At 39.0% G+C, this 13,614-nt stretch overlaps 1 protein-coding gene across 2 annotated transcripts; it reads right to left on the bottom strand.

Moving 5' to 3' along the window:
- Nucleotides 1-326: 326 nt before the first annotated feature.
- Nucleotides 327-12,397, bottom strand: LOC142985592 (uncharacterized). Of its 2 annotated transcripts, XR_012960212.1 has the most exons (12): nucleotides 12,183-12,397; nucleotides 11,208-11,333; nucleotides 10,279-10,500; nucleotides 9,472-9,654; nucleotides 8,886-9,019; nucleotides 8,260-8,356; nucleotides 6,219-6,334; nucleotides 5,536-5,647; nucleotides 3,991-4,092; nucleotides 3,126-3,257; nucleotides 1,635-2,277; nucleotides 327-1,483 (listed from the first exon to the last, which is right to left on the bottom strand). XR_012960212.1 is itself a non-coding variant. In XM_076133864.1 (11 exons), exons 1-11 carry the CDS (start codon nucleotides 12,285-12,287, stop codon nucleotides 2,170-2,172), a joined length of 1,437 nt encoding a protein of 478 aa, XP_075989979.1. In that variant the 5' UTR covers nucleotides 12,288-12,397; the 3' UTR covers nucleotides 327-2,169. The 2 variants fall into 2 exon arrangements, 1 of the variants encoding a protein (XP_075989979.1); XM_076133864.1 differs by having other exon boundaries at nucleotides 327-2,277.
- Between the last annotated feature and the right edge of the window lie 1,217 nt (nucleotides 12,398-13,614).

Below are 13,614 nucleotides of genomic sequence, written 5' to 3'. Positions count from 1 at the left end.
TAAATCCCGATCTCTCGGGAACTCCGGGATAAATAGCCTATGTGTTATTCTGGGTCTTCAGCTACCTATATGCCAAATTTCATTGCGTAGTTTTAAAGATCTAACATACATACAGACATAGAGACAGACGCGGGAAGCGACTTTGGACGTCTTTCACGCAAAAACTACTGAACAAATTTTCATGAAATTTGGTACACATATAGTTTTTAACCTGAATTAACACCTATATATATAATAGGATATCTTTTATATTCAAACGACGTCGCGGGCGGAACCTAGTACAATATCTCCATGGGGAAAAAAATCACAAAATTAAAATGCATTAATACAATATCAATGTCTTTTATAAATCGTTAAAATTAGATACAAAATTAACCTATTTCTTAATTATGATTACTTACTGTGCTGCCGTCTTTAAGGGAACGTTCATATCTGACGGAAGATGCGTCGGGCGTAACTTAATTTGTATGGACTTCGCACGACGCATCATCGGTTGAGTGTGTAGCGGATCGCTACATACAGCGACATCTACTGCGACCAGCGCACAACCAACCACCACGCGCAGTGTGACGTCACAAGTCCTGAATCGCGCTATCGAAGTTTGCACTGCAACTGACTATATATACAAGTTCCCGACTACAACAGTCGGGCAGCCTAGGCCCACCAGGCATGATCACCTCGCCTGGTCGGAGGATCCTCCCTTTGTGTTAGAGGAACATGATTACCTCGTTCCTCCACAAGTGTGAACGGTCGAGTGTTTTTCTATACATTTGTCTGTTCTGGCGTTACGCGACCGATAATACGCGACGTATGTTCCGTAAGATATGAACCTTCCCTAAGCCCGGCTTGCCGACTATTTTGTTGGTGAAAATACAAGTATGTAGTTTGCGCTTTCGAGTTTAACAAGAGTCATTACTGGGTCCGCTTCGCTTACAGTGGGAACCGGGCTTTAGAGTCCCATTATAACGATAGTTTGTCGTCAAAAAATTTGATCGTTTAGTAACTGTCGTATCTAGCCGTCCCTACTGTCACGATAATCTGTCGTCACTGCAAAAAATGTCGTAGACGACAGTAAGTCGTGTCGTTCTATATATGAACACCTCCATTTAAACATATAAGCCACGACACTTAAAACTACACGATTATCTGTCGTCACGACATAGTGGGAACGCGCCCTGGGGCCAACCAAACGAGATAAAAAACGTAAACACACGGACCGTTACTAAGTTACATTGCGATAGCGAGCGATTAATATCTCTGTCCTTATCACTCGTACCCGCAGTAATAGCGACGGCAGATCTCGTTGTGTGTTGCGTGGTACAGGAAAGCAGTCAGTACCGTACTTGTCAACATTTCGTCCGCCATTTTGCGAACAAGTTCATTCCCTGTTTGGATTGCATTCGAAGTGGAGGAGCTCGTGGCTTAGTTAACAACAGCCGCGCGGGTCGATCTCTGAGGTTAAGCCACGCTTCCCGGGGTTGATCTGTGGATGGGTGACCATCTTATTGAAATAAAAGTATTTTTTACATAATATGTGGTAACAGATAATTTTACTCGCCAAGCTTTCAAGCTTGTTGGCGAGAATACGCTCTTAACATATATATATAATAATATAACTAAAAATTAATACCTACCTACTTAACAAACATAAGTATCTTATATATCTCGAGTTCCTCCGTGTGTCGGAAGGCATGTAAAATTGTGGGTCCCGGCTGTAAATTTCGAAGATCTTTGATAGTCGCTAACAATAGTCAGAAGCTTGAAAGTCTGACAACCAGTCTTACCGAGGGGTATCGTGTTATAACCCAGGTAACTGGGTTGTGGAGGTCAGATAGACAGTCGCTGCATGTAAAACACTAGTATTCAGCTGCATCCGGTGAGACTGGAAGCCGACTTCAACATAGCTTGGAAGAAAGGCTAAGCCATGATGATGTAACCTAGTAACGGTCCTTTTGTTTACGTTTTTTATCCCGTTTGGTTGGCCTTACTTTACAATAGTTTAACCCAACGATCAGTGTGTTAACTTGTACATTACATAGATGTAGGTGCAGTGTTTGAGCTGAGCGTCGCCGTGATACAAGTCACGCTTGTTGTTTAACATAACAACAGTTCACCACAAACACTTACACTACTTTGACACTAGGTTCAGTGGCCATACGATAGATGTAATTATGTAGGTCCTTGTAGTGGTAGTAATGGTTGAGATATAGATGGTAACATAGACGGTAAGGCGTCCATGTTTTTTGTTTTTTTACTTTTCTTCGGCTGTCCTTTCATCTGAAATAGAAAGTTTATTTTAAATTGTAAGTGATTGTGACTGCGGCGCAGAGGTCTCGGGTTCGAATTCGTGGTTGGGCTATAAAGTTGTTTATGAGGTTTGTAGTTTATAGATAGAGTTATAGAGAGTGGGGGGGTGTATAGGCAGAGTGGGGAGTGTATAGACAACGTGGGGTGGTATGTGGACAGAGTAGATAGGAGTGGGGGTGCTTAACAATGTGTGTGTGTTGTGAGGGAGACGTAGACAGTGTGTGGGGGCGGGGTTTATAGGCAGAGCGGGGGGCTGTAGCCAGATGGGGGGGTAGACAAATGGGGGGAGTAGAAAGAGGGGGGGGGGGTAGACAGAGTGGGGGGGGGGGGTATACAGAGGGGGGATGTAGACAGAGTGGTGGGGTTTGGACAGAGTGGGGGTTGTAGACAGAGTGAGAGGGGTGTAGACAGAGTGGGGGGGGGGGGGTGTAGACAGAGTACGGTGGAGGGACGACTGTTTGTTGGGAGGAGGGTGAACACTGTACAGTCAACATAGGGGAAGATTGTGTGTTTTTAGGAGGGCGGGGAAGTTGTACAGACAAGGCAGGGGGACTAGGTGTGTGTGTGGGGGGGGGGTATAGACAAGGGGGGGGGGGGTAAGACTGCGTGTGTGTGTTGTATATACAATAGTTACCTTATAGTGCACTTCCCGCACGTGTCGGTACAGACTGCTGTACCAGCCGAACGCGGCGTTACACTGTGTGTGGGGGGGGGGGGGGGAGTTACCTTATAGTGCACTTCCCGCACGTGTCGGTACAGACTGCTGTACCAGCCGAACGCGGCGTTACACTGTGTGTGGGGGGGGGGGGGGGAGTTACCTTATAGTGCACTTCCCGCACGTGTCGGTACAGACTGCTGTACCAGCCGAACGCGGCGTTACACTGCTCGCACTGGTACGGCGTCTCGCTCGTGTGCATCGCCACTATGTGGTACTTTAACTTGGCCGCGTTCTAAAACAATACAGTTACAATAAGACTGCATCCATGGCGCAGTGGTTAAGGTCACCACGCTGCCGTCCCCTAACTATAATGCCGTTATCTACAAAAACAATTTTGTGGATAACGGCATTTTGTTTCGAGATATTCGCGAAAAGGCGCAAGAAAAGAAATATGCAATGCTGTTTCCAGATACTGCTAAAGATATTTCAAATCTTAGTTTCCAGATAGTTACGAAACAGCATTGCATATTTCTTTTCTCGCGCCTTTTTATCGAATATCTCGAAAAATTGTTTTTGTAGATAACGGCATTATAGTTAGAGGACGGCAGCCCGCCGATACCATTGCGTCGGGAGGCCGCGTGGGTTCGATTCCCACACGCAACAATTATTTGTGCAATCCACAAATAATTGTTTGTGGATTGCACAAGTCCCCGTGACACAAGAGCGATTCTTAGTGAGGGAGTTGTTTTTAATAAAAGAAAAGCAAATTAAGTCAAATGCTGACACTTATGATAGTCAATGATACAGAGAGTGAATTTACCGCCAGTTCGGAAGGTAGGGACAATAAAATGAAATCAAATTTAGTATGTAGGTAGCTGAAGACCCAGAATAACACATAGGCTACTTATCCCGGAGTTCCCGAGAGATCGGGATTTACACGGGAAAGGTTTACGCGGACCAAGTCGCGGGCGGCTTCTAGTAAAACATACTTGACTTTGATTTCGCCATAGTTAATTGTTTCTCACCTGATATGACTTCCCGCACACATGACACAAGTTCTCCTTCTTGTCCTTACTGCCGTGTACGTTTTGTACGTGCACGTACAAAGACGTGTGGCATTTGAACGGCTGCAACAAACATACAAATTTTATCTTCTTCTTATCGTACGGTTAGTGGTCAACCTAGTGTCAAAGTTATTCGAGCCGAAAGGCCTTTAAATAAATATAAATCGACTTTGACTATTATCGACCTTGACTATGACTGACTTTGACCGACTTTGACAACGACCTACTTTGACTATGATCGACTTTGACTATGACTGACTTTGACTATGATCGACTTTGACTATTATCGACATTGGCTATGACTGGCTTTGACTATAACTGACTGACCAACTTTGACTATAATTGACTTTGAGCGACTTCGACTATGACTGGCTTTGACTATGACCGACTTTGACTGTGATCAACATTGACTTTTATCGGCTTTGACTATTATCCACTTTGACTATGACTGACTTTGACTATGACCGACTTTTACTATTATCGAATTTGACCAACTTTGACTATGACTGGGTTTGACTATGACCGACTTTGACCTAATTTGACTATGACTATGACTGACTTCGACAATGACCGACTTTGACTATGATCGACTTTGACTATGACTGACCTTGTCTATTACCGACTGACTATTATCGACTTTGACTGTGACTGACTTTGACTATAGTCGACTTTGACTATTATCGACTTTGACTATTATCGACTTTGACTATTATCGACTTTGACTATAATCGACTTTGACTATTATCGACTTTGACTATTATCGACTTTGACTATTATCGACCTTGACTATTATTGACTTTGACTATTATCGACTTTGACTATTATCGACTTTGATTATTATCGACTTTGACTATTATCGATTTTGACTGTGATCAACTTTGACTATGACTGACTTTGACTATGACTGTCTTTGACTATGACTGACTTTGATTATGACTGACTTTGACTATGACTGACTTTGACTATGACTGACTTTGACTATGACTGACTTTGACTATGACTGACTTTGACTATGACTGACTTTGACTATGACTGACTTTGACTATGACTGACTTTGACTATGACTATGACTGACTTTGACTATGACTGACTTTGACTATGACTGACTTTGACTATGACTGACTTTGACTATGACTGACTTTGACTATGACTGACTTTGACTATGACTGACTTTGACTATGACTGACTTTGACTATGACTGACTTTGACTATGACTGACTTTCACTAATGACTGACTTTCACTAATGACTGACTTTGACTATGACTGACTTTGACTATGACCGACTCTGACTATGATTGACTTTGACCACGATTGACATACATCAACTTTGACTGTGACTTATTTGCAGTATGACTGACTTTCACTATGACGACGAGAGGCTGACTATGACAATGACCGACTTTGACTATGACTTATTATAAGTATGACTGACTTTCATTGTAACTAACTTTCACTATGACGATGAGAGACTGACTATGACAGCTAAATGAATTCATTCAACTCACCTTATTACATAGATTACATTTAAATTTAATTTTCTTCAAGTGGTCCCAATCTATGTGGTCTCTCAGTCGTGTTTTGTTTACGAATTTCTTGCCACACTCGTTGCACATGAAACTGAAACAAAAATACATAATAGTTTATAGTGTCCAAGTGTGTGCACAATACACAGGTCACACTCTCTATTCCATCACTCTCATAGTTTGGTGGGACGGATAACCGACACGACCAGTGAGAGGTCAGGCGCAGGACCGACGGCTTTACGTGCTCTCCGAGGCACGGAGGTCTTCGACCTCAACTTCCAAACTCCGGGCAATCTCTAGGAAATTCTTAACAGAAAATCTCAGAAAAGACTTTTTGGCCCGACCCAGGATTCGAACCCGAGACCTCTCGCACCGCAGTCGCATATACTACCGACCGCGCCACAGAGGCAGTTAATTGATCAACCATAACTACTACATTTGACTGCCTCCGTGGCGCAGTGGTTTAGGTCACCACGCCGCTACCATTGTATCGGGAGGTCGTGGGCTCGATTCCCACACGGAACAATTAACCGGCGATCCACAAATAATTGTTTCGGGTCTGGTTGTACTTTGTGTCCGTTGTTTGTATGTTTGTAAAAGCAATTCTTAGTGCGGGAGTTGTCTTCTAAAAAAACAAAATACAAACAAGGTCATCGCACACATACCTGAACTCACTCTCAGACACATGTCGTCGTGATATCCTCAAATGTTGTCTGTATGTAGCTACCGACGCGAACTTCTTATCACACGTCTCGCAGTACAGTTCACCTGAATCACGAGCCTACAAAACAGATATACAAACATTAAAGGCATAATTGTAGTTATATAGTCGGTCATAGTCAAAAACAATTATAGTGAAAGTCAGTCAACGTCGTTCATAGACAAAGTCAGTCAATTTCGAAGACAGTCGTGGTCAAAGTCAGTCACAGTCATAGTCATAGTCATAATCAAAGCCGGTTATAGTTAATGTCAACGTCGAACTTGGTAAAAGCATAGCGTCATATTCAAAATCGAACATGTTCAAACGCAGTCATAGCCTAAGTCAGTCTTGTATAAATAAGTCATTCATAGTCAAAGTCAGTCATAGTCAAGTCAGTCATGGGCAAAGTCAGTCACAGTCAACGTCAAACTAGTCAACGTCGAACTTGTCAAAGTCAGTCATCGTTAAAGTCAGTCATCTTCAAAGTCAGTCATCTTCAAAGTCATTTATCGTCAAAGTCAGTCATAGTTGATCAAAATTTATTGTAACTATAATCATAGCCAGTCAAAGATATAAAAATAGTCAATCATAGCCAAGCATAGTTATAAAAAAGTCAACCATAGTCAGTCATAGTTATGAAAATAGTCAATCATAGTCAGTCACAATCAATCATAGTCAGTCATAGTTATAAAAATAGTCTATCATAGTCAGTCATAGTTATAAAAATAGTCAATCATAGTCAGTCATAGTTACAAAAATAGTCAATCATAGTCAATCATAGTTAGAAAATAGTCAATCATAGTCAGTCATAGTCAGTCATAGTCATAAAATAGTCAATCATAGTCGGTCATAGTTACAAAAATAGTCAATCATAGTCAGTCATAGTAAGTGAGTTATAAAAATAGTCAATCATAGTTAGAAAATAGTCAATCATAGTCATGAAAATAGTCAATCATAGTCAGTCATAGTTATAAAAATAGTCAATCAGTCGGTCATAGTTACAAAAATAGTCAATCATAGTCAGTCATAGTAAGTCAGTTATAAAAATAGTCAATCATAGTCAGTCAAAGTTATAAAAATAGTCAATCATAGTCTGTCATAGTAAGTCAGTTATAAAAATAGTCAGTCATAGTTACAAATAGTCAATCATAGTTGTAAAAATAGTCAATCATAGTCAGTCATAGTTATGTAAATAGTCAATCATAGTCTGTCATAGTTACAAAAATAGTCAATCATAGTCAATCATAGTTAGAAAATAGTCAATCATAGTCAGTCATAGTAAGTGAGTTATAAAAATAGTCAATCATACTTAGAAAATAGTCAATCATAGTCAGTCATAGTCATAAAAATAGTCAATCATAGTCAGTCATAGTCATAAAAATAGTCTATCATAGTCAGTCATAGTTATAAAAATAGTCAGTCATAGTTATGAAAATAGTCAGTCATAGTTACAAAAATAGTCAATCATAGTCAGTCAAAGTTATAAAAATAGTCAATCATAGTCTGTCATAGTAAGTCAGTTATAAAAATAGTCAGTCATAGTTACAAATAGTCAATCATAGTTGTAAAAATAGTCAATCATAGTCAGTCATAGTTATGTAAATAGTCAATCATAGTCTGTCATAGTTATAAAAATAGTCAATCATAGTCAGTCATAGTTACAAAAATAGTCAATCATAGTCAGTCATAGTTACAAAAATAGTCAATCATAGTCAATCATAGTTAGAAAATAGTCAATCATAGTCAGTCATAGTAAGTGAGTTATAAAAATAGTCAATCATACTTAGAAAATAGTCAATCATAGTCAGTCATAGTCATAAAAATAGTCAATCATAGTCAGTCATAGTCATAAAAATAGTCTATCATAGTCAGTCATAGTTATAAAAATAGTCAGTCATAGTTATGAAAATAGTCAGTCATAGTTATAAAAATAGTCAATCATAGTCAGTCATAGTCAGTCATTATCAATCATAGTCAATAAAATAGTCATTAAAAGTTATCCTTACCTTATGCGTTCGCATGTGACGTCCCAGGTTCGATTTCCATTGATAGACCTTCCCGCATCGAGGGCACGGGTACCTATTCTGTCCCTTATGTAATACACTGAAAATAAATAAAAACTATATCAGCTGTGTTATAACACGATACTAAGTAAAACTGCTTGTCAGACTTACAAGCTTCTGACTACTGTTAACGACTGTCAAAGATCTTCGAAAATGACAGCCAGGACCCACAATTTAACGTGCCTTCCGAAACACGGAGGAACTCGATATGATATGATGATCACCCATCCATAGCACAACCTCGGCAAGCGTGGCTTAACCTCAGAGATCCGCGCGGCTATTGTTTACTAAACCACGAAAAACACTATTTACTCGATAGATGGGTGACCGCATAGTGGTATTTGAGCTTGGCGTCTCTGTGCTTCGGAGGGTATGTAAAAAGTCGATCCCGGCTGTTATCAATTACGATAACAGTCGTTAAGCCATGTCAAAAGCCTTTCGGGCTTGAACAACTTCGACACTAGGTTGACCACTAACGATACGACAAACAACAACCGTTGTAAGGTTCGCTTAACCCGCAGATCGTTTATCTTTGCCCAGCAGTGGGACAGCTAATTTAAAATACTTACTTTAAATGGTATCTATAAGTCTTTCTTGAGCTGAACGATTTCCCACACTCTCCGCACACTGGCTTATCGGATAATTGCTCTTTCATCACTTTTGGCTTAGGAATATTTATGTCTCCATTCGATTCCGCTTCAATCTGTAAATTAAATTAGAGTTTATTAAAGAATATTCATCAGCAGCCTTTCTTCCAACTATGTTGTATACCTAAACTAATACTACTATAATGTGTTGTGGAGGTCTGATAGACAGTCGCTCCATGTAACATACTGGTATTCAGCTGCATCCGGTGAGACTGGAAGCCGACTCCAACATAGTTTGGAAGAAATGATATGCTACCTAAGAATTGACTGCCTCCGTGGCGCAATGGTTTAGGTCGCCACGCCGATACCACTGCATTGGGTCGTGGGTTCGATTCCCACACGGAGCAATTATTTGTGCGATCCAAAAACAATTGTTTCGGGTCTGGATGTGCTTTGTGTCCGTTGTTTGTATGTTTGTTAAAGTCCCCGCGACACAAGAGCAAATCTTAGTGAGGGAGTTGTCTTATTAAACTAAAAAAAGAGAAAGAATATCAATAGAAACTCTCACCTCTGCTTTAACGGGTCTCTTATCATCTTCCCGACTGCTAAAACAATCGTTAACAGTTGAATCAATGATAGATTCCACTGTGATCTGTCGTTCTTCTGTCACAGGAGTCTTCTTTAACTTCACTTTCTTCTTTACTGCTTTCTGAGGTTTGATTTTGAGCTTCTTTTTAGATTTTTTGATCGGCTGAAAGAAAAACAATCAAATACATACATGTCTTTTTCCCAGAGCTAGGCAGACGCTAACGAACGCCTCTTGATACGATCCTTACAAACTTTCCTTGCCTGATTCACATCCATACATTTTGTTACAATATTTTTATAAATATCTAATGACAAATGGATTTATGTATAACTAGCAGACTGGCCCGATTTCAACCATGTATCGTGCAATTTTATCCCCCTAATTCCCGTGGGAATTTTGATCCCGTCGATCCTGCACAGACATTGTCCCGACAGATACAAACATATTAAGAAATGAATTATCCAATCTAGTTAAGTAGTTGTGCAAACAAACATTTTAGAGATTCCTTTTTGGCGATGGGTGGGCAAAAATCTTTAAAAATTTAGTTATAGCCCGATAATGAAGATCGGACCCGAAGGAACTACACAATCGGCACAAGCGAAACAAGTGCAGCAATAACTTCAATTCAGTTTTTTGTTTCATAAAACCTGGTGAACCGAAAGTAGGTACCAACCCGATTAGCGAGATTAACCTAACTAATGCTATATTTTTGTCGAAAGCGTCGTGATCACGTTCTGACTTGTCAAGAATAGCCGACTAGGCCGGCAAAGGGTTAAAAATATATACCTTTTCAACTTTCTCCACTTGCTCTGAGTTAAAGTCCTTTACAAACGTCTCCGGTTCCTCATGCGTTTCACTCTTAACATCCAACTCTTGTTCGTACACATCATCGTCAATTGTGTAGTCTTCTAGCGGGCAGGGTTCAGCCTTTATGAGGTCGGGGTACGAGATAGAGGGTAGGGAGTGTGTTTGTAGGTGTGGGAAGGATGGGAAGGGTTTTGTAGTGTTCTGTAACAATAACAGTTACTTAAATCAGTGCTTCTTTCCAACTATGGACACAAAAGTACTGCCTACCAGACAGAGAAAAAAGAATGTCACTTAGTACGGTCCTTACAAACTTCCCTTGCCTCACTTAATCTAATATAATATCTTGACATACAGGAACTCCATTTACGTGTAGCACCTGACCATTGGCAAGATATGACCTGTGTAAGTCTTTCTAAGACGTCTTCTCCAGTTAAAGTTCTTTTAACCTTGTTTTTAAAACCTGTTACTGTTTCACTACTGGGCAAGGGTCTCCTTCCAAACAAGGGAGGATTTAAGCCTTAAGTCCTTCACGCTTGCAAACTACACATTGCGGACATAGCATCGCCTCAAAAAACATGATTCAATTTGACACATGCAAGGTTTCATAATAATGTTTACCTTCACCATTATTATTTGTCTTAATTATTGTGTTTTAGGTCGCCACGCCGATACCACTGCAACGGGAGGTCGTGGGTTCGATTCCCACATGGAGCAATTATTTGTGCGATCCACAAATAATTGTTTCGGGTCTGGTTGTGCTTTGTGTCCGTTGTTTGTATGTTTGTAAAAGTCCCCGCGACACAAGAGCAATTCTTAGTGCGGGAGTTGTCTTTTTTAAATTAAATTACATTATTTTTAAGAAAAGTGTACTCATTATTGAAGAGCCTATTTAATTGAATAACTCCTACCTGTTGTACAAACTGCAGTAGCTCCATATAACATCTTTTGACTTGATCTTTAAACTGCCCCACTTTACGTAACAATGCTTTACACTCCCAACACACTTGTACGCACAGCTCCGTTACATTGTACACCTGAAACAATACAAAACATTTTTTATTTATCTGATTTTTTACTAAAAAAAGACTAAAACCGCACTAAGAATCACTCTTCTGTGGCTAACAAACATACAAACAATGGATACAAAGTAAAACCAGACCCGAAGTAATTATTAGTGGATCGCACAAATAATTATTCTGTGCAGGAATCGAACCCACAACCTCTTGACACAATGATAGCGACATAGTGACTTTAATCATAGGGCCACAGAGGCAGTCAAAATAATATTAAAAACACTCTAATTGTGAAAACTTGATGAGCATGATGTTTCCTTCAGGAAGAGCTACATGCCCAGGTAAAGGACAGCAATGGGTTACAATTTTGAAGTTAAGTAATCTATATAAATAAAAATGAATCATCGAAATGTACATAATATGGTATAAGTTTTGAACAACTAGACTCAATTGCATAATTGTTTTTTTGTATTTTTGTAACTGTTGGGACAAGGTTTATATAGGATCGATGGGACTTAAATTCTAACGGGAATGGAATCGACGGGATAGAATTGTACTAAGTATATCCGGACGAAGTTGAGACAGTTTGCTTGTTATAAAAATTATTTCAGTCTTTATTTTTCTTGATAGTTGTAATATTGTAGTTATTATCAGAAAAAGTACTGTTTTATAAGAAAGGAGGCTTAATAAACTGCTTTTCTTGACAACATACAATATTAAAGATGAAGATAATGCCATAAATTTAAAAAAATATCGAAATGTTATGACTCAAAAAGTGATCTAGATTTTGACTGAAACTACTAAATATATACTTTAATACTAAAATAAGATTATTAAGTTAATAAATAATATAAAATAACACAAACATACCGGTATTTCAGTGATGATTTGAGTGTAAATATCCTGTAATCCAGTTTCGTTCAGAAAGTACAATTTCCGGCCCGGACAAAGGCAAGCTGTGCACAATTCTTCCATTTTGGATTTTAAGTTTATATTATGAAAGTAATAAATAAGGTTTTATTGATATTTCTCACATTTAAATAAGTAAAAATATCGATTGTTTGCGCGCTTACATCAAAGCGTCGTATTTGACATTGATGACATAAGGAAAAATTGCCATGCTTAAAAAAATATTTTAATAGTGGAATTTTTTTCTTAATATTTTAACGTGTATTACAAATCTGTAAAATAATGATAAAAACATTTTTTTCAAGTTACCTATGCTCGTTAATTGAACTTGAATTAATTTAAAATCATCCCATAGTGGAATGACATCAAAAATAAATCCCTGAGTTCTTCTGAGTCGTATCGGTACAGTAAAGTATTTTTTTTTGAGTATACAGGACCCCTTAAAGGTATGCTAAGTTATTTTTCCCCCTTTTTATGACACAGACACAGTAGTTTCTGTGGTTTATTAAGAGGAGCTCGTGACTAAGTAACGAGAGACCTCCACGACCCAAGTAACTAGGTTGTGGAGGTCTGATAGACAGTCGCTCCATGTACAATACTGGTATTCAGCTGCATCCGGTGAGACTGGAAGTATGTTGGAGTCGGTCCAACATAGTTGAAAGAAAGACTAAGCTAATGTTCCTCAAATATATGCAACTAGCTGACTCGCGCAGCTTCGCTTGCGTCACATAACAGAGAATGGGTCAAAATTTTCCCCGCTTTTGTTACATTTTTTACTGGTACTCTGCTCCTATTGGTTGTAGCGTGATGATATATAGCCTTCCTCGATAAATGGGCTATCTAACAATGAAAGAATTTTTCAAATCGAACCAGTAGTTCCTGAGATTAGTGCGTTCAAACAAACAAAGAAACAAACTCTTCAGCTTTATAATATTAGTATAGATTCTCTTCCTGGCATACCCTGCGTATTTCTGTAAGCATCTGTTCGCAAGTCATACGTCATAGAAGCGTGCGAATTTGTTTACAACATGCAGTGTTTTAATCACGCAGAATCTGTATTTAAAATTAATATTTATCATAATTAAATAATGATTAGACACTCATCCATTGAAATTGACAATTATTATTGTCATTATTGTTAAAGATAAAGATCTTCTTAGTATCTTCAGTAAATATCGTTTTGATAACGCACTGCATCGGCTGTGTAAACAAAATTGTTTAGGTATTTAGCATACTTTTGTTATTATGCAGCTGGCCTGTGTAACAAAGATGTAGACAAAGGTATGAAATACACTCATGTCTCATGTTTCGCCATTAACAATGTTAGTCCCCATGTAATAGGGGGCGAGTCTATTGCCATCTACAGAGCACCTTACCTAACTCCGGGCTACTA

Source organism: Anticarsia gemmatalis, chromosome 30, assembly GCF_050436995.1.
Source record: "Anticarsia gemmatalis isolate Benzon Research Colony breed Stoneville strain chromosome 30, ilAntGemm2 primary, whole genome shotgun sequence".
Classification (NCBI taxonomy): domain Eukaryota; kingdom Metazoa; phylum Arthropoda; class Insecta; order Lepidoptera; family Erebidae; genus Anticarsia; species Anticarsia gemmatalis.
The sequence above is the reverse complement of the archived record's forward strand: the minus strand, read 5'-3'. Positions and strand labels throughout refer to the sequence as shown.